The following is a 22,569-nucleotide window of genomic DNA, read 5'->3' as shown; positions in this document are numbered from 1 at the left end:
TCTTAATTGTGCTGTCACAACAAATCCTGCAGTTCTGAGCCCTGCAAGCTGCTGTAAAGCAGCATGAAGTCACATCAAGATAGGCCCCTCATCCCTAGTCATCCATTCACTCCTGTGCTGCACCAAACCAAGTACCAGGAAGCCAATGCAGTAAATACAGTTAGGAAACTAACTCAGAATGAAAATTGGGGTGGGGAGGTGCTAGTTTTGCATCTGTTTGGCTTGAACCTTAGCTTATGATGAACCTTAACTAGTAACCCCTACAGGGAAACAGACTGCTTTCCTGTGTCAAGACATCTACGCAAATAAGAGCACATGGGAATAATTTCCTCCTGGAACATTTTCTGGGAAGTAAAACCACAGCACATTAATCAAGACTGAAATAGTTTAAAAAATAATTACAAAATGATATATCAGCTCCTAAAAGAATTCCAAGATTAGCAAAGATACAAATTGAATAATAACTCAGCATTTAAAGACAGGAAGAACTATTTTCAGTTAATGCAGCACAGTAATTGTGCAATAGTTCATACGGTGGTTTTCCTACGTGTAGGTAGCAATATACAAAATTAAAACATAATCCTGATTATCTTGGGAAAACTATTAAAAGACATCATTAAAACTAATGAAATTTCCAACCATAAAGCACCAATATAAAACAAAAGACCTTTGACCTTGTAGTCCCTTCCTGGTTTGTATAGAAACAATCCTTTAATGGCACTTTCTGAAGAAGGTCCTGAACATCTACAATAGCTTTATCTACAGAACTGCAGTCACTGGGGTAGTCAGTTTAATTTTGTAAGCCTAAAGCACAACTGTATAACAAGCACTACTTAATAATGAGAGAGTACGCTTTTAGTATACACATCTGCTGTGAACAGGTTTCCCTACATCTACTGAATATCTATATTAATTCATCCACTCTTTATTAGTTATCAGTTGGTTACTGCATTCACATCAGATGGCTGCTCTTTCATTCTAGAGACAAAAGTATGTACATGATTTAAGCTCTAGTTGTGTGTTTGTTGGATTTGCAAAATGATTCTAAAGGGAAACAAATTCTATGGTTTACTGGGAAAGAATCACAGAGCAGCTCACCTTTCTGCAGCACAATCAATCAAATAGGTACGTAGCAAGGTGCACAGAAAGAAACAAAAGTAAAACCTCCACAGGTTAAAAATCTTCATCAGTTTTAACTGCAATACTTATAAAAATTTCTATGATTATCCAAGAAATCTTGGTCCCCAAGTACTTCCACTGCACTGATTTAAGTTCATCTTGCTTAGTGTGCATAAGAGTTGAATGAATTTGAACAGATGTGTCTTCTTCTTGTCCCAGTTTGGGCTGGGATAAAATTAGTTTTCTTCATAGCAGCTGGTATGGTGCTGTGCTTTTGAGTTAGGATGTTTCAGTTCTTGCAGAGCAGTGCTTACATTGTGTCACGGTCTTTCCAGCTCCTCATGCTGCCCTGCCAGTGAGGAGCCTAGGCATGCAAAAAAAGCTTGGAGTGGACAATGAGGATAGCCAACTAAAACTGATCAGAAAGTGCTGTGTTCAGCAACATAGGCTAGATGAAATAAAAAGGATAGTGGGAACATGTAGTGATCTGGGGAATGGCAGTTGTCTTCCCAAGCAACTATTACAAGTAATAAGACCTGTTTGCACGGAAGTAGCTGAACATCTACCTGCGGACAGAAAGTAGTGAATAAATCCCTTCTTTTGCTTTACTTGTGTATATATCTTCTGCATTACCTAGTTAATCTGTGTTCACCTCCACCCATAGTTCTTGCAGTTTTATCTTTCCAGTTCTCACCCCACCCCACTGTGAGGGGTGTGAGTGAGCAGCTGTGTGGTACTGCATTGCCTGCTGGGGTTAAGCCACAACAATTACAAATAAACAAAACATTTTACTGGTGTGTTTTTTCCCCACATCCAAGAAGAGGAAGCTTATTTAAAATGCTAATCAAAACTTACCCCCAGGACTCCAAATCTTTCACAGAAATTCCAGCCACAGAGAAAGTCAATTTCAAAGTTGTGATTTAGAATTACGATGGCATTCTCCTTCCCATACTTGTGGTAACTCTCTGGATCAGTGTAGAGGGTGCAGTCGGTGCCTGACCACCATTCCAGTAACATTACCATCTCTAAAATAAAGAATAAAAAAAAAAATAAATGAAGATACAAACTATATGCAAAGTCACAAATTAGTATTGTATTGAAAAACACCAGCTGCCTCAACAACGTGTGGTAAAAAGAAAGGGAACAGCAGGGAGCAGGAGAGAAAAGGGAAGTAAGGAGGTAGCATGGCAGGACAAGGAATTTTCCACAGCGACACTGAGAAAATGAGTTTCAATTATTTGAAAATTACAAATTTAATATTAAACATTGTATTATCAAAATACATGTAAAATTAGCATTTATGGTTTGCAGTACTACCTAAAAAATATATTAAAAAAAAAAATCACATGAAGATCAGAACAAGCTTGCAGAAGGAATAAACAGGCCTATTTCTCCTGCACACAGGTTCCTGTACTCCTAGGAGTTCTGCACACAAAACTTCTGTGAAGCACTGACAGCAACCAGGACCTCAATCCATGTCAGGATCATTTGGCTCCAGGCAAGGTAGACTCAAACTACAGTGATTTCAGAAAGTCTTATTTGTAGTGTAGGTGATAGTACAGCCAATAACTGCATTTTGTTTATTTAAGTTTCTTTAAAATGCCCAGAGCTTACATGAAACTGGCACTAACAAACTCTGATAAAAGAAGCAGCCCTGACACATCAGAGCCTTTCTAGAGCCATCCAGATTCAGATATTGAAACAGATACAGGATAATGTTCACACTGCAGCTAGCTCACTTCGCTCCCCAGTCTCCTCTGCCATACAAACATTTGTCCCAGCATAAAGCCTGTGATAGGCTGGGCTGCCCAGAGCCAACCAGCAGGACCCAGAACACCAGCCTCCAGAGGGCACTGAGGCACAGGGTCAATCCTCTCACTTCCTCTTAACTTTCAAAAGTCAGTTAACTTTGTCCATGTAAGCGTAACCATGAGCATCCCTCCAGACTGCTTCACCCTTCTGCTTTTTACATAGTCCACCTAACACAACTTTGATTTGGCCTAAAGTGAGACTGGTGTCCCAATGTCACCATTGTTCAGTCACATTTAATTGTCCAAGACACCTTGAAAATGACCCTTCAGCATTTAGAAAAGTTTTTCTCCCTAGTCCCAAAAACAGGCATTGAGGAACAAGTCAGAGAAATGGAGCAACATTCAAAAGTTACACTGCTACTCACTATGCTGTTTGTCAAATAAACAAAAAGAAGTGGCATCTAAATAATGAATTAAGTGGCAAGCAGGTGAAAAAAAAAGCAACTGTGATTCAATTATAAGAAAATAAACAAGAAATTCTAGAAATGGTATAATTATAGACTAAAAAGTATCTAGGACATCTGTAATCAAGTCTGCTGCATGTACACCTTATTCATCATCCTTTTAACTTGTCTGAAGTAGCAGCTGTATGTTTCACTACAACAGATGCACTCTGTGTTTGGCACGAGTGTATCAATCATTCATGGCAAAGCCAATAGCTCAGACAGGATGCAGAACTGCCATCCCCAGGGCAAAGATAAGGTGTTGGCTGGCAAAGTGTGCAGAGCCAAAGGGAGTAATCGGTATGAAATACATCTGTACATCTTTTCCTGATATAATAGTTAAGCAAAAGGAGTGAACAGGGGTGTGGAAAAAGCCTGCAACAAGAAAATCAGTGTTAAATGCCTCAAAACTGCTCTGGATTAGCGTTCAGATTTATTCCTAAAACTTTAAGAAACAGATTCTGAGATAATGAAAGATAGGATAGTGAAAACAGTTTAAAACAAAGCTGTACTTAAAAGCTTAAAAGAAAAGTCATTCCTCAACAACCTCCTAGTGACTATCACACAGGTTCTACCTTCCTATTATCCTATTATCAAGCACAGGCAAGAATTATGCTTCATATTTGCTTTGCCTGTAACTACAAGCTTGACAACGGGACTTGTGAATTTAACCTTTGTTTAGGAAAGTTTCTCTGGTTTGGAGCAAGAAGCTTGGAGAGCTTTATCTCAATGGAGAGGGAAATAAAAAAAGCAGTGGCTGTCCTTGAGGAACCCATGTCCTGAGAAGATCTAAAGGGTAATAAAAGACATGTTTGTTTCACGTCAAAGCTCGCAATACTTCTCCATCAAAGCAAAAGTCTCATGAGAGGCGCTGCTCTTTGCTCAGAGAAAAGCACCCTTTTCCTAGGGCATATATCTCTGCTGGAAAGATGAGACATCTAAGATGCTCTTCTGGCTTCAGGTAAACCCCTGAGCACCACACATCCTCATTCACCTCAGAGAAGATCAAAAGCAGGTCAGTCTTTGAACAACTTTTGAAATCCTTTCTGTTTAGATCCCCCACTGGCCTCAACTAGCAAATGAAAACAGAGAACAGTCAGGAACAAGTTTTTCGCATGTTCAGTCTTCTTTAGCTCAATTAATTGCCTGAAGCTTTTAGATGACATTGTGCTGTACAATGAAGAACAAGCACTAGTGACATGAATGAATTTTATCTAGCAGCGTTAAAGCAGGCTAATAGACAATCTCTACTCAAATAATACTATCTTAACGTGAAATAAATACACTCAAGGTACATACAGGTGACTGACTGGTCAGCCCCCTGTTTATTTCTGATCAGAGCAGATGTAAGGGAACTATTTGGTCATGGCTTGAACTGGTAATTCAGCGCCTGGTGAGGGGTGTGACTGGCCTAGGGCTTCACGTGACCAGGATCTGTGTTTGAATTAAGTACCTCAGAAGCGTGTCCCTATTCCTCACCTCACTTGCACTTGCTGCAGGAACACAAAGCGGAAACTGAATGCTTTTGTAAATAACATCTTACAGCCTTTCAGTTCTTAACCCTTATTTTTTCTTTAACCTTTCCACTCTTTCTTTTCCCTTCTCCCCACGTTCCTTCTCTTTATGGCTCTCAGCAATGTAATGTCAGTTTGCAGTACCCTTGCATCACGCTACCAGCTTACACCCAGGATCTGCCACAGAAATTTATTACCCAGAAACTCTGTGGTAGCTCAGCAGCACAAGGTCACTCATATATGCACTCCTGCCAACTCCACAGAGCAGACGTTCAGTGAAAGCCTTCTTTTCTGTGTATACCAGCCAGACAATGCAACTAAACATCAGTTTACATAGGAAAAAAACTTAAAATACAATTCTTGCTCCCAACCAGGGATGATCCAAAATTTCTAGAGTAAATCTTTTCCCTACCCCTTTTTTGAGAGGTTTTAGAGTTTGAATTTCACAACTGGGCTGGACAACTTGCATTCACCCACATCATGGAGTTCTCAGCTTACAAACCAACTCCTCCACTGACACTTCCACACAACTCTTGCACAGGAGAAAAGAAAAAAATATGAAATCCTCTCATATCTGCTTGGAAGGGAACATTTGCACAGTAAGCTACAACCCACTAGCTTCAGGAGGGACTGACTGTAAGGAGAAAGCATACTTTCACATCTCTAACACTGATTCCTTGTCTCCCTGAGAATGTCTAGCTCTTCTACCCTGAAAGGAAAAAAAAAACAAACACAAAACTACACCCTGCTACAGATAATGGCATCTACCCTTTGTGAGGTTAGATTGCTTCCTGCCCCTTCAGTACCACAACCTGATCTGCCTCACCGCCTGTACTTCAAGAACAAACAAGAGAACATCGCTGATGCCAACTAGTTACTTGAAAAACACTTAAGGGAAACACACAAAGAATTTACTGAGATGTTATTTTCCACCTTAAAGTTTTGAGAAAATGAGTCATTAAAACAACTACCGCTATTCTTCTAACCTTGCATGAAATTTGATAGTAAATTTCTTTAGCTGGACTAGAAACCCTTGATGATACCTACCATCTCAACTGCAGAGCTACCAAGGAGCTTTACAAACAACTTCAGGTACTGACAAGTCCACAGCTCCTGGCATAGGCAATTCCAGTGCTTCACTGCATTATCTAGCTTCACCACTCATTTATTTTGGTTGTCTACTTCTTTCCCTGCAGCAGGTAATTATAAACTAAAAACTGAAGACCAGCATTCTGCTCTAAGCTTACACTGATTAGGTACAGGAATAACTGGAGCTCAGAGGTGGAACATTACTGAATGTCTAGTAGACGATGTATTATAAAGACCTTACACACATTTTCTGTCTGGCATTGCCTTCTCCATTCTGCTCCAAGCAGATTCTTATTCTCTACTGAGAATATATCACTGGAGCAACAGTGATTTATAATGGAGAAATCTGGCCCACTCCATGACAGAGGTTCTGGTTTTCAATCAGTACAAAAATGTTTAAGAACATTTTAAGCAGAAGAGAAAACCATAACTCATACATCTCTTGCCTTAGCCTCTTGCCCACCCTGAGCTACCCTATTAGGTGATGTAATCATTTTTACCTTTGGACTTGTTTTTAGTAAAAGGGTGGAGAGTGATAGCAGAGAATCATGCACACAAATCTAAAGCAACAACAAAAACAAAAGAAACCCTCTCTCTACTGGCTGCAGGTCTGCTCTTGGAGATTTCTGCCCCACTCCCTGCGGGAGATGCTGTCAGCACCTCCCTTGAATAACATTTCAAAGACTTGCATGGCTGTGCTTTTAGGGCCAGAAATCACCAACAGAGAAATCCAGAAATGATTATTTAATTCCCCACCCACTAGAGTAAATTATTGGATGTGCTTTCAAGGCAAAAGATAAGTGCAGTCCAGTCCTTTCATACATTCAAGCAGAGAGACTCATTTCAGCATTTGCTTGCAGGAAGTTCCTTCAATGTAGTTTTCTTCACCGATCTTATATTCCAGCAAAGACCGTGTGCTTTTTGATGTATTTTTGTTTTGTCACAAGTAACCAAGGTCAATATAGTATGTGATGATCAAAGGAGTTAGAACTAAGCAACAGTGTAAAACAACATGCAGCTTGGAAGTTTCCATGACACCAACATCTGCTTCATACAGACATGAAAGCAGGCAGTCACATCTCTTGTGGATGTGGTTTCTTATTGTCCAAAATACTGGCTTTCTAACATTGCACATAGGAACACCACCACAGAAGAACTGCTTAGTAAGTCAGAAATGGTAGCAAGCCACTCACTGCAAGTCTCTGTGTAAAAGGAACATCAGTCTTATTTCAACATTCTCTTTTAAGCAACTTCCTGTTTGATTTAACACATTGAAGATATTTTTTTTCTTTTTCCTAGTATTTACTACCTTTAAGCCAGCATATCTTAAATTTAAGAGACATGTCCCCACTTAGCTGCTTTTAGCAAATGTTTTCACTGTTAAGACTTGTACAACATGACCATCGCATTTACAACAACGTCACTGCTCAGCTCTTTGCTGGAATTAGTTATCACCAGAAGGGAGGTGACAGCTCAAAGCAAAGCCACAAGGCTACCAAACCCAGCTTACAAGTAACCCCAAACAGTACACTGGGAAGAAGTCTGGTCTTGTACAGGATGGTTCACTAGAAGAAACAACATAAATCTGTCCTAAGCACACATGCTATCTAAAAAAACAAAACAAAACAAAAAACAACACAACTTCGTGACTTACTAATAAATATGCCAAAGGTGATGAGAGATACAAAAATGAAAATGACATGTGAGTTGAAAGCCCAACTCCAAATGTTCATCTTGGCCCAAAGATTTGCTGCTGCTCACTGGAATCTGGAAAGAAGCCAGAAGACCTTCTTGCTGTCTTTAGACCAGTCTTCTGTTCAGAACAGACTCCACAAGAACTTGCCTTTATGAGAGATTACAGGGAGCAATCATCTCTAGTGTTTCCCAGAGAGCAAGAACTTCACATCAAACTTTCAAATACACTGGAGAGAAATGCTATAAGCTCAAGTCAGAATTAAAGCTGATGAGTTGTAAAGAGGAACACTGTTTCTCTCAAAGAAAGCTTAGCCTATGATATGCCAAAAACATTCAGAAGATAGCTGGAAATTATGATTATGAAGTTACAGTTTTTGTCACCTCCGTGACTCCTGCATACCACTAACTAATGTCTCTGTTCCATCGATGATTCCCCCTCCTCCTGTCTTCCTTCCCAGATCCACAGGTACCAACCCTCCTTCTCCTTTAACTCAGGCTAGTGGGTGAATAGAGAAATTAAATTCAAATAGAGGACAGCTGACCAAAAGTTAACCTGAAGGTTGCAGTTCAATTCTTAACTTCAAGAAGGATTGCTGCATGCTAATTCCTTCCAGTTTCTCAGGCATGACAACTGATTCTAACAAGAAAGATTACTTTTGACTGCAAAGTTGCATCATTTACATTATCCATTTTGCTTAATCCAGTTGTGTTCAGTCAATCAGAAAAAACCAAAACCAAAACAGAAAAAATACCAGATACACTGCAGCCTACTGTTATCCATGCAATACAAGATAATATGTCAAAGCATCTTCTCTTTCTCAGATTATTCCCTTGGGTTCCCTCTAGCACAGGCTAACAATTCCTATGTAAGGGGGCAAGACTTCACAATTGGATTGTGTTAAACCATAGAATGGGTTGAAAAGGACAATAATGATCATGTAGTTTCAACCCCCCTGCTATGTGCAGGGTTGCCAACCACCAGACCAAGCTGCCCAGAACCACATCCAGTCTGGCCTTGAATGCCTCTAGCGATGGGGCATCCACAGCCTCCTTGGGCAACCTGTTCCAGTGCATCACCACCCTCTGTGTGAAAAAACTTCCTCCTAATATCCAACCAAAACTCCCCTGTCTCATTTTAAAACCATTCCCCCTGGTCCTACCATTGTCCACCCTTGTAAACAGCTGTTCCTTCTCCTGTTTATACGCTCCCTTCAAGTATTGGAAGGCCACAATGAGGTCCCCCCAGAGCCTTCCCTAAGCCTATCCCATTTCTGACATGGGATACTGAAGTATCCAATGCAAATTAATGAATTTTATCAGTGATATAAAATCAGAACACACTTTACAAATCAGATAACCTTGAGAGGCAAGGTAATAGAAATGACATTAATTTTGACAGCACAAGCATTGCAGAACTAATAAAACTGAAATGATGCAGGACAAAGGGATCTGGGAACATCAGTTTATATTCTGGCCTACTCTTATTATGCAGCTCTAAGAAGGAAAAAAAGATGTCATTAGGATGTTCTTTCCTGGAGAGAAAAGGAATGGCTCGTTGCAATAGTGAGATCATCTCTGGGCCAGCACATCACTAACAGACATTCGTGCTCAGGAAATAAAACCTGAAACAAAGCAGATGTAGACCAGGGCTACCAGGGTAACAGGAAACCAGAACAGCTTGGCTCACTTAAGCTATCAAAACACATACAGAAAGAGGATTGGGTTGCCCTCACAAATATCACTTAAGGACGATGGGAGGTTAGCAGTGGGGAAAGAGCAATTTAAGCTAAATACCACTGACACAAGAATAGCTATGTAAAGTGACTGGAAGCACAGATATTCTTAAGCTTCTTCTAGTTCCTTTAACAGATATTCCTATTTCCTATCAGTAGAAAAGAAGCATGATATTTTCCAAACAGTCTGCACTATATACACCAATACCTCCCCTCTTCCATCACTACAAAGCCATGACACAACAGATGAGGAGGAAGCCAGCATTTCCCAGGCAAAGATTTCTTGTTTAAGGAGAGAGGTGTCAGTGCAAGGGAGTTCTCAGTCAAAAATCACTTTTCAGGGTAAAGATCTCAAAAATCTGAGCATGCACAAAAGAGAACATGAATCAAGTTAGTGGCTCTTTTCATCTTCCCTATTATTTACTCAATCACAGTTGAATTATTTGACATAATGAATTATTAGCATTTCCTTAATTAGAGGGCTACTGGCAGTGTCCATTCTTAGGACTCAGAACAGCTCACACATTCCTGTGACTTTTCTAGTATATGCATTGTTTGCAAGTACTAATTAAATCATATAACAATTAGAGAAGTTATTTGACTCAAATGAAGTTTTTGCATTTAATTTACATAGGAGTGGAAGCTATTTTCACACATCTCTCCTTCTAGCATATGTTGTAACAAAAGCCTTTATTTCTACACAGACCAAGCTTCAAATCAAATCAAAATTCAGTTTTCAGCAAGAAATTAGTTCAGAACAAGAAAGCACATCAAGAGAGAAAATCCTATTGTTCTCATTGCTCTAGATCCACGTCTTCAACATGTTTAACCTCCACTTGCAGTTGCTGATAAAAAGGGATGGGAATTATCTCTGAGAAAAATGATTGATGATAAAAGCGACTACCAGTTGCAATAGAAAGTAATCTTTAGTACAGATCAGGGGAAACAGAGAATTAAATTAGGAAACTGAGCAAAAGGTAATTTAAAACCTAAGAAAGTCTACAGCAATATTGAGTAAACCCCTCGTTAGTAATAGCTCAGTTTCCTAGAGGTAAGAACAGAAGGCATCACAGAATTACCAGTGTTAGAAAAGATCCACTGGATCACCCAGTCCAACCAACAGTTCTCACTACACCATGTCCCTCAACACAACGTCCAAACGTTCCTTGAACCCCTCCAGGGTTGGTGACTCCACCACTTCTTTGGGCAGCCCTTTCCAGTGCCTATTTTTTTAAATAAATAAAATCTGCACAAATCAGCAGAACAAGAAAACCATGGCAGTGGCAGCCAAGGTTCCATTCATATTTCCACTTCCTTTTGATTTCAGATAATGCGTGTGCTTCTGAAGAAACAGATACTTATTACCAGAAGTAATATGCTACGAACAATGTACTTTTGCAAGTTTAGGCAGATAATTTAAGTACTTAAGTCTTCCTATGAAAGACTGTCTGAACTTCAGGACTGGAAACAAGTTGACTTAGCACCCATATTGTACCACTGAAGCTATTCATTTAATGGCAAATAGCCACTGAACCTCTATCACTTTGAGAACATGGTTCAGAATAAAACCATTACTCATTTTTCACTTGCATTCCCTGAATTCCCTGTCTCTGGCTGTAATCTTGCAGCATCTCATCATGTGAGGTCTTCAGAGAAAAGAGCTATGTCTGCTGATGCTTATTTTAGTTTCTTCTGAATTCCTAACAGTGACTTTCACCAAGCGTGCCTCGAAGGGACAATAAGGTCATGAACTACAAGCCAAACAAATGGCTTTCATGAATTAAAAATAAAGTACGACAGATCATATATACCCATCAAGTACACAGAAAGCCTCACAAAGCTGTGACACTTGCATGGAGCGTAGAGTGCAACTCCTCAAACTGAAGTTATCCAAATAGATAAATACATAAGAAATACTTCATAAAACAAAGAAGAATGCACTCAGGTAAGACAGACATCCTCCCAAAAACTCGGTAATAAGGAACACCTGTGCCTCTCAGATAACATTCCATTTGATTTTAATATTTCCTCAAGCTTAATTGTAGGAAGAAAGGTAGAAGAAGAATCTACATGCATACAGGCCTGCTCAGAAAGCTGGCAGCTTGTTTGCTCCAGCAGGAGAGGATGTGAAGGTTCCACCAGTTTGTCATCTGCTCTAACTGTACGGGTGCCTGCAAAAGAAGCATTACTAGCTTAATGCTCTGTAGTCCAACTAGTCCAACTGTAACACACAGATGTGCGATTTCCAAGCACACTACCTTCTTGCTTTTGCATGGCTACTGCCATATTCTTGGAATTATTTGCATAGAATAACATTCCTTGCAAATAGCTGATGTGGTCAACATAATCAATAGGCTCAGGGCTCATGCTCTTCCATTCCATTACCAGCCAAAAGTCAGAGCAAATAAATGCTATTTATCATATGAATTTAATGATCTTATTTGAAAGCTTAGACAAATAAGACTGTTAAGTACAACGCTCCTTCAATTAAAATAGCTTGCAATCAAGGAGATTGCAATGGCTAGAATCAAGGAGAAAAAGCATGTAGGGGTGCTCCAGTCCTTTCTCATTATAGACCTGCTTTTTGAAAACTGCAACTTTTTCTGGTTCAGATCCTTTTCCAGTTGCAGCGTAGGCTGATAGCAGTGGAAGAAGCAACCTCAGCAAGTTCATCCAAAGGACAGAAATCACTCATGACTTGAGTTGCTGTGACTATCATTCCTTATGCTTTCTTTCTGACTGCTAAGGGTATGACTGGGAAGCTTGTGAAAACACAGTACAGGGACACAGTACAACACTCGAGTCAGATAGCATACAAAGGCTCCTCCAGGAGCTTGGCCCTGTGAGATGATGCCCACTCAAAGGTTTCCATAAGAATGAACTCATCCTAGAATTCTGAAAATCCAAGTTTTGCAGCACATCAAATCACTCCATGACACAGTGTATAAACAAGGCACACAAACAGATCCTGAAGTTCTTAAATGAAGACTACTTTTATGAATTTTGTGCAAGACATACATCTTCTTACACAGGAAGATACACAGAAGGGAGTAGAGCAAAGGCAGCACACTATGCACCGCAAAGAAGGAGTCTCTGGGAAAGCAGGTGGGAACGTGTTTCATAGAGCTCAGGGCACACTCAGGCTGTTGTAAGCAAAGCACAATGATGGCTGCTCAAAAGCATGCTCTGTGTAAAGGCAACCAGTGACTGGCAAATAGTAATAAGCTAAAATGAACAGCTCATAAATGCATAATTTGGAACATTCATGTACAAACCGAACCACCAGTTTAAAACGATAATAACCCTCCTTCCTTTTGCCAACATGCTCAGTGTTAGCCAATCTAACCTAAAGATCAAAGTAATGGATTACAAGACAGGATGATGTATTAGATGTGTTATGAAGTTAAAAATCAAATTGAAAAATAAATAAATCCAATCCTACCCACATTTGGTTTGTAAACTAGAAATACCAAGTGCAATTGAAAGCCTAAATGTGAATTTTGCATTAGTCTTACTTAAATACGCTTCCCCCAAGACTGATGATACACACTCCTCCCCCACCCTTTTTTTTTTATTTTTTTTTATTTTTTAAATATTTTTATTTTTTAATATACACTGACATTTACTTAAGTTGGCCAAATCCTCAGCTGGTATAAAAATAATCTTCAGCTTCAGTCACTGCTACAGCAAACTGAGTAACCCAAAATAAGGAAAAAGCTCTTTGTACTCATTACAAAGCTAGAGCTTTATCTGTGGTTTATTCTTCTTGGCAATTTGATCTCGACGCTTGGTTAGTCAGTGAATTAAAACTTAATTCACATACACGTGCATGAATTGGCCAGTGCAATTAGTGAGAAATACTTGACATTATTGAAACACCCTGGCAGAAATTTTGATGGCAGACATTACAAACTGCAGTTGTGGTACTTTTTGTGCCTTTGCTCCCTGAATGTGATCCATTTCATGTTCTTACAGAATGAATCACAGATCACAGAATCACAGAATTGTAGGGGTTGGAAGGGACCTCTAAAGATCATCGAGTCCAACCCCCCTGCCAAAGCAGGCTCCCTACACCACGTCACACAGGTAGGCATCCAGGCGGGTCTTGAATATCTCCAGAGAAGGAGACTCCACCACGTCCCTGGGCAGCCTGTTCCAGTGCTCCGTCACCCGAAGACAGTGCTTGATTGATAAAATTGTTTCATGCTTCTTGAAGGAACAACATCAACATTTTCTCAGATTAAATGTACTGAACTAGGTCCAAAACTACTGCCAATTTAATGCAGCCACACCTGCACTGCTGAAATGCAGCCAGGCTATAATTGCTTTGGGAACCAAAATCAGAACCAGATTTAATGAAAGATCTTAAGTGCACAAGCTTTCAAAGAATCCTGGAAGTTATAGAGTATTTCAGACACTCACAGGAGTACTATATACAATAGGCAGTGAGAAATTGTGATTAAAAGAGGACAGAGCCTTAGTACCTCAAGGCCTCTTGCACTAACAGCTCTGCTGTGGTCAGCTCTGGCCAAGACCATGCCCTGTTACCACTGTGTGCTGACACATCACTACCTCATGTCAGCTTCCCCCATCTCTCACTCCTGCATTTCCCTCCCATTCAAAATGTGCACTGATCATTCAGGTTTGATTAAATGGATTCTCCCCCCTTTCTAACCTAAGGCCCACAAAACATAAACCACATTTTTTCTTTGTGTGAAGAAGAAATGTTAAGTCTGCATATGTGTTCTTGAAACAAGAGGTTTCAACTGGTGCTGCCTTGTCCAGCATAACCCAGAGCTAGAGAGGTGGAGGAATATAGAAACAAATGCTGTTCACTTCTTTAGTCACTGTTCCTTTTAAACCATCTCCATGTTGAAAGTTAAAAGCAACCCTCCCCTATGGAATAAAATAAACACAACAGCTGCACACTTCACACATCTCATTACACAGCTTTTTTCTGTCTTTTATCAGTAGACAAGCTGCCCACAAAACAGCTTCTTCTCTCCAAGTTACAGTGCATGTGGAACAAAGCCAGCCTTGCAAAGTACAATGGGTTTAACACATATGCAGAACTTCGGTAGTCACTGCTTTGAAATGCTCTTTTCAAACCCTCTGGGGAAATTAATTATTTAGCAGCCACGTGTCAAAGAGATTTGTCTCACATTTGAGGGCTCCTCTTATCCTTCCTCCCCGAGGAATTTAGCAGTACTCCTATGTTTCAACAAACCAGCAGTTCCTCATGGCAACAGGACCGGTCAGTGCAAATAACAATCAAGCAGACAATCACCAGAGCTGCCCCCAAAGGACAGCATGCAATTCTTTTCTGTTGACATAAGGTACCAAAGAGGGAAGTAGAAATGACCTTCCAATTGCAATACCACAGTTTAGCAAAACTGCCCAAACTGATCCCATTCTATTTTTTTTTTTCTATTGAAGTTTATTTTCCATATCTCAATAAAGCCATCCTACTCCAAAAGCATCCATCTACAACAGGCTGCACATATATGATGGCAGACAAACTTCCTATCTCTCTTTTTGTCTTCTTCATTTAAAAACGGGATTATGCCTACTGGACTTTCCTATATCAGCAAGTGAAGGACATGAGCTAGAAACAAAGCACAGAATCATGTATCCTGACTATTAACAATTTATGAAGGCCATCAACATCATTACATTCCATCCAATCTAAGTCAAACTACGCAACAGTATTTTCAGCCTTCTCACACTGTTCACGTGAACAATGTTTGAAAAACAGCTCTGAAGATTATCATGACACTCCAATATTCTACAAAACAAAAGGAAGAGCCTAGCATAGCACTACTCTTAAAGGAGATCCAATTTCTCTTTCCAACTAGGAACTTTTCAGTGACTTCTTTACACAGCCTACACATTACGCAGCACCAAACATTAGGTCTAAGCCACTAAGTCCTACAGTATTACCCACATGGCTTGGAATACTCCCAGGACACTGCTTGCTCTTCTTAGCATTTAGAAATACATTGAAAACGTAGTGTTATAAGAAAAATAAAACATACTGTGGTCTCTATTTTAAACTCTAGATAAGCAAGGAACACATGAACACTAAAGAACTATCAGTTATTTTGCCTATGTAACTCCTTCCTCCTCTTTATGCACAAAAAAGCAATGTATGTACAATTAATAAAACATTAATTGACATTTTGGTGGTTAGGAAAACTTCTTCATAAAAAATTCAACTGAGAAAATCAGTTTGCATTCAATTTCTGGAAAAATAACTAAATCTAATCAGTAATAGAACTCTGAATACTGAAGGGTTAATATCTCCTGTCATTTGTATGAAGAGCAGCATTGCAAAAAGCAAGGTCAGACAAACCCCATTAAAAATGATTCAAATTTAAAGGAAAGAAGAGATTTTTAAGTTTTCCATGGCTGGCTTGCAAATATAGAACCTTCAGCAAATTATACAGTGTTAGCGCATTGCACATCTTTGGCTAAGACCCCATTTGAGCTAGGGAAAAGGTCTGGAAAATGTCAGAACACTATGAGTTTGTTTGTTTTAAAAAACCCAATAAGAGATTTTCCACAGCATTCAAGGACAGTACAGGAAAGGTGCTACTGCAAAGCAGCAAAGCAATATTAAGAAAAGCTACTGACAAAAGCCTCACAGCTGCAGATCTCCCACAATTTTCCCAAAACAAGGGTAAAGTGCTTTAGAAGCAACAGTCAAAAATTAAGCCTATACAATCACTCTATTATCTTACCTACCACAAGCAACAGATCCATTCATCGAAACTGTTCATTAGAAGTACATACTGATTCCTGGATTTTTGGTCCTAAGTACATAGCCATGTAAGTACCAATAAGTAGTGAGAAATCTATGTAAAATGGGCAAAAAACCCTCACGTATTAGGATGTTACCCTGTTTTTTAACCTTCAATGAAAACGCTACACTCACAGGTGCAATAAAGCGTTGCTAAATCAAATTTCAAATAAATGAACTGAAGAATAATCAGACTGAAGTGCACTTTCCCCTTCAACGCTATGAGATAACACAAATGTTTGGTATTGACACCCCAGTGTAATTTATTTGAGTACAGAAAGAGCATATAACTTAGGAATACCAATAAAAGTGGGCTAACAGAAGAATATAACAACCTACCCACAAATAATTATACAGTGATCTCTATTATCTCTTTCTCTCTTTGTGGTTTCTTATTTTGCTTTGAACATTGTTTCAGCAAGGACCAAAATGGGTCTGGCAAAATAACTGCCTCCCCCAAGCCCAAGCAGATTAAAGAACTGTCTTGCAGACATTAACATTTTTCCTCTTTATTCAGCATTAAAGTATTCAGAATTCCAAATACTGTGTTGAAAGAAGCATGTTTAAGAAGAGATTACTACAAGACAGACGTAGAAGACATTCAGCAACACACATTTAGAATGCCCAACAAGGCCTTTCTACCTTCTCTAAAGTGAGAAAACAACACAATCCTCAAGTAAGAAGCATTAACATTATGTTTGCAAACAAGTCACAAACTATCTTGCCATAGGGGAGTACCAAGCACGTGCAATCAGAAGCTCTTTCCACTCAAGTATCACCTCAATGAAAGACTTCAAACAACTGGTGAAATCCTTGACATACAAAGAGCCTAAAAATCTACACTGCAACACTTTGCTATGTGAATTCCATGCTTTTAAGAGAGGGAGAAACACCATAGTATGTGCTTCTAGTGGCACACACTGCTCAAAAGGGAACAGAACAGTAGATGTAGCCTACCAACAGCAAACCCCAAGACAAGTTCTATCTCAACTGCACATAACACCAGTAGATGTATTCCCTGACCTGACAGAACACAAAATACCTCCAAGTAGCTCTGTCTATGTGAACACTGCTCCTCCCCAGACCAGAAAGAAATACAAACTAGCAGCTGTGCTTGTAACTATTGAGAGCAATCCAGGAAATATTTTCTACATCTTTGCAGGAAAGTTACATAAGATTAAGAGGCTCTCCTTCAGATGTTTTTCTATTCTAGCAATAAAAATCATCCCTGGAGCTAAGGTGGGAGTTTCTACAAACATCCAAAGTATCTTAAGATCTGCTGAGCTACCCAGGCTGGAAAAGACCTCTAAGATAATCCAGCTCACCCATCCACCTAACAAGGTTCAACAAGGACAAGTGCAGGGTGCTGAACTTGGGCCCGGGTAATGCCAGGTATTTATACAAACTGGGGAAAGATCTCCTTAAGAGCAGCCCTGTGGATAAGGACCTGGGAGTCCTGGTGGATGAGAAGCTGGACATGAGCCAGTGGTGCTTGCAGCCCAGAAGGCCAACTGTGTTCTGGGATGCATTTAAAAAGGGGTGGCCAGCAGGGAGAGGGAAGTGATTGTCCCCCTCTACTCAGCTCTTGCGAGGCCCCATTTGGAGCACTGCATCCAGGCCTCCATGTAGGCACAGAGAATGCATGCCACCAAATAAAAACCTGAGGATCAACATGGCCCTGATACTACCACACATCCTCATCCGGATGCCCATTTCTTGTACTGTGATGCTTATAGTTGTATGTGGGAGGAATTAGTTTCACTGTTTCATAACAATCAGCTAAGATGACAAGCCTGAAGCAGTTTTCAGTTTCACCTGATTTTGTTTCTGGAATGCTCAGTTATAAGAAGAATCAATTTCCATCTTGTTTTCTCTGCAGTCTGTAAGAAGGTATCAGGGGTGCCCATTTGCATGCAAAGAAGGGCCTTCCCCTCTGAGAGATTTACAAACTGCAGCCAACACACTGTAACTTTACCCAGAGGTGTAATAACATCTCTTTCAAAGCACAAGAACAGCTATTAGTACTACTATAATTAATTTATAAAGGCAAATTAGAAGCTAAGACAATTGTTTTTAAACCCCTTATGCATCCTTCCACACAATCGTACTCTTCTTGGCAGATCTTCCATTTATGCAGTGCAAAGTTCACCTTGGGCTGATAGTCAGTGGAAGGCCAGTTAGCTATTCAAGTGAGGAGCACAGACTTCTCAACAGAAAGAGAAGCTAACTTTCTACCAAAACAGAGGCAGAAAGAGGACAAATTATCAATCACTGCTCCACTCATAGCCAAATACATTCCTGAGTAAGCACACCCAACACCATTAAAGAAGCCATTCATCCAACGTGTATATCTCAGTCTCCGCACTCGGCAGTTATGTCCCATGCAGCCAACAGGTGCCCAGCATACTCTGCTCACCCTGCAGTAGCACTGCACCAGCTTCCGAAGCACAAGCTAGTTCTGGATGTACAAATCATTCACCCACTGCCTACAGAAGCTGCACAGCCATGTGCACACATAGCGCTATGGCCAACTCTCTCTCTACAAGTTTGGCCAGCTTCACAGGCTAGTGCAGAAGAGCTGTGCATACCCTCTGTGGTGCTTTGCTTTCCTCAGATAACAAGGAGGTAAACATATTCCCATCTCTTCCAATTTAGGTACAAGCATCAACAAGAACTGAGATGTGTTCTGCACTTCCTTCCTCTGCATACTCCTCGACTCTTCATTTTTTGGAAGAAGAGACCGAGGACAAAGTGCCCCTAAATTATTTAAAAATAGAAAATAAGACTGACTGCTTGCCTAACCTATATTCCAATGCCATTTTCCAAATGCACTTATTTTTAAAACTTATTACGATCTTGCACAGTTTTGCAGTGCTCAGTTTCCCCACTAGAGCTGCACTTTGCAGAGTTCAGCATCAGGAAGAACTTATCAGGGCTGACATTTTACAGACATTTAACAGATAATTGAATCAGTAGGTGAACACACACTGAGAGCCAGAAAACATTGACTGAAAGTCCTAAGCCCAAAGGTCTTCTTTTCTCTTACATTTGAAATATAACAGAAGTTGTGTAACTCTTGGCACTTCTCAAGAGCAACACAGACAAAAGAATCAACAAGTTTTCCTCTTGGCTAGTTTAATCTACCCACTCTCTGCAACTAACATTCTCCAGTAAGCACTGAGGCATACAGGGTAAGGAACACTACAACTAATCACTCCCTTGCAGATAACTGTCAAAGGAGTCAATAGATAAAAAAGAGAGAGTTTATTCACAGTAACACACATAAAGTAATTTGGACATCTAAAAGCAGCCCAAATTACAGTCTGGTGAATGGTGACCATTTGAAGAGAAAGAGACCAGAGCTGAACAAAGCATCCAATGCAATTAAGAACTTTTCACCAGTTCCAATTTCATAAAATGCCACAACAAAAGAAACAAACCAATCCCACCAAAAAATCCACAGCCTATTTAACAGAACCAATATTTTTAAGTAATAAAAATATAGATGCCAATAATACTGACATCAGAAAGTATCCACATCTCTAAAACACAATAAATTAGGTCACTACAGAAGCTAAACTCTCCCTATCTGACCAACTCATGATTCACAATTGGTTTGAAGACGCTTTCAGTAACTGGAATCAACAATATGCAGTTCTGCTCCCTTCCCTTAAATCCAAGTTGTTGCTCTAGTTTGATTCTGCAAGTCATATGTGTTCATCAGCACACCAATGCCCCCCAAAAGTAATTATATTACACATAAACTACTACAAAAACACATCAGTTTTGACTAACTGATCTACTGCAGTTCTTTCAAACACCTTTTTTAATGAAGTGTCACTTTCCCCTTTTCAAACTTCACTCAGATACAGGTGAGTCATTTACCAGGTTGCAGAACTCTGTTGTAAAGCTCAAATAACTGTCTTTAACCTGCATGACTGGGCAGAAATCTCACCACACAACCTGTTCCATTGGAGACTAAAGGCTAGATTAGCAACCCTGTATAAAAAGCCATCTTTCCAACCAAGAACAAGCATATAGTATTACATGCTCTTATTTACATAGCGACCAGCCTCAGGTATAGATGGAACCATGCTGAGGGCAGCTAAAGGCTTCAACTTGGAGACTCTCAACTCTGATGTCTCTGTATCAAGTAGCCAAAAGGCTGAATGAGGCAGAAGGTATTGCATTAAAAATAATATCGCTACAAAAAATCTCTTCTGTCCTAAAGGAAAATTTACACGTGTTGTTTCCTGTATTCCATGGCTTCAAATATATTCTGTGCCACCAGAAAAAAAAGTGAAAACTTGGCCACACTCATGGCACTGTTTACACATTAAAACAAATACTACTTGCAAACTCACTACTTCAGGAACATACAAATGGACAACAAATGTGAAATTCCTTTATGACATTCGTCCATTTATCACAGAAATAATAAGACAGTACCTGCAATTTATTTGGGCTCATACATACTGATGCAGCTTTGAAATCTGAATCAAAAGTCTGTTTGAAAAGCCATGCTTTGAAGAGTTGCATAGCAGACTCACTGATGAGAGAAAAATAATCTCCAACAGCCTCCAGCTTGAGATATGTGGCAGATTTCTCCCTCAAGTGGTTAATTACAATCACTTACCATGCTTCCCCCTTCTCAGGTTCCTAGTAGTGAGTAGGTAGCCTGGAGGAAAGCATTTTGCTGTACTCCTGCAACGCAGCTCTTAATCATGGTGTTGGATGGCTGTTTTCTTCATATGAAACCACCCATAACTTACTCGCCATTGACAGCAACATATTCAGATCATCTTTAGGGAGCCTCATAAGGCACACAGTTTTTAACAGTTTCACTTTTAGAGTCCACTTTCAAGTCCTGGAAAGGCCCAGATCAATTACTCAAGAACACGGACACATTTAACAGCACACATAACTATTAGACAAAGGGACACTTCTGTATTTGTTAACAGCTTCTGGTGAGATGGCACTGTGCTGCAAGTTGATAGCAATTATGTTAAAGTCAGGAGTTACACTACTGTAAATCATTGCTGGAGCTCTGCCATAGCTCTTTAAAAACAAATATATAAGCATAGTGATATTACTGAGATGCTCTGATAATCCACTCCTTATGGGTGGAAGTTCTACCCACTTCCTATTAACAGAGAAGAAATAAAAGGATGTAGATCTCAGTCATCGTACTGGATCGATTAGTCAACAGCCAGTGAGTCATCACAACTCCCAGCAGCTGTACAGATTTGGTCTTACTAAAGTTATACCCTGAGCATATGTTCTCCACTCCCCTAGAGACTCCCATTTCTTTTAACACTTACAAGCTACCTGTTGTAATGTACATTATAAACTACATGCTTATACCAAGTACATCAAGATGCAGGTTAAGATGAAATGCTTATTCAAGCAAACAATTTACAAGTGGCTTAAGAAAGCAGCATATTGAATTGGTGTTTTGTTTTTTTAAAACTACTTCCCATTTCTGAATAGCATCCACATATGAAAGCTTTACAAAGATCAAAAACAAAATCATGCATAATAAAGAGATTGAAAGCGCTATCAGAAATGACTGTTAATGATGCAAACCTATAGACAGTGCATGTCACTGAGGTATGCTGTTAGTTGGTCGTTATTTTTCATTTAGCTTAATGAAACATGATTAATAGTCAAACAAGAGGCAGTCTTTCTTCATTATTCTGAGTTAAGCAAATATCCCAATATCAAAGAGCAAAACATTTCAGCAGAACAGTATATTTCAACAATGCATACACCTCTCCACACAAATGCAAGCACTGTAGGAAGAACTAATGATCTTTATATTTGTTACTTTGACATCTATTTCAGACTTTTTAATGATTCCCTCAAAACAAAATATGAAAATAGCTTGAAACAAAATAAAAACAAAATAAAATCTTACGGCTTGAAATGCAGTAAGCCAGCCTGCAGTTGATCCTCCTGAACAGTTGCTTGTTGATTGGCCAAAGTATAAGTGTAAAGAGTTGAATGAAGTTAATGATCAGTCCTGACACTATAAATATGTAGCAGATCAGCAGGTGGCAAATGAACTGAGACTTCAGAAAGCCAACGATGTCCATGATTTGCTGAGAAAGTAAGAAGGTACCTTCAGACCCAAAATTCAGAAGACAACCTGCAAAATCAAATAGTATCAGCAGTTACAGAGTGCATTTTTATTCCACAAACAGATTAATACATATGTCCCACTGCAAATTTAAACATCCAAAAGAAAGTCAATGTCTTTATTTAGAATAAGGCCTGATTAAAACATTTGCAAGAGTAAACATGGATAGAGAACATCATATTACTGTATTGATTTACGTTTGGCTTTGGAAACAAATTTTCGCATTT

At 39.5% G+C, this 22,569-nt stretch overlaps 1 protein-coding gene across 4 annotated transcripts in view; it reads right to left on the bottom strand.

The window, feature by feature from the left end:
* Nucleotides 1–22,569, bottom strand: part of AGPAT4 (1-acylglycerol-3-phosphate O-acyltransferase 4) — a 64,869-nt gene that overhangs the window by 27,816 nt on the left and 14,484 nt on the right. For 3 of the 4 annotated variants that reach the window (XR_014943972.1, XM_015858053.2, XM_015858057.3), the window contains exons 2-3: nucleotides 22,121–22,351; nucleotides 1,975–2,144 (exon numbers count right to left, since the gene is read on the bottom strand). Coding sequence is in view for 3 of the 4 variants with exons in the window: in XM_015858053.2 (XP_015713539.2) it covers nucleotides 1,975–2,144; nucleotides 22,121–22,298 (348 nt within the window). In the remaining variant the exon portion in view is untranslated. The remainder of the gene's footprint in view (nucleotides 1–1,974; nucleotides 2,145–22,120; nucleotides 22,352–22,569) is intronic. The other variant, XM_085541404.1, reaches the window with a different exon arrangement.

This window comes from Coturnix japonica, chromosome 3 (assembly GCF_054131305.1).
Source record: "Coturnix japonica strain WE chromosome 3, WE-NBRP24, whole genome shotgun sequence".
In the NCBI taxonomy this organism is placed as follows: Eukaryota; Metazoa; Chordata; class Aves; order Galliformes; family Phasianidae; genus Coturnix; species Coturnix japonica.
This window is presented reverse-complemented; position numbering and strand designations above follow the sequence as displayed.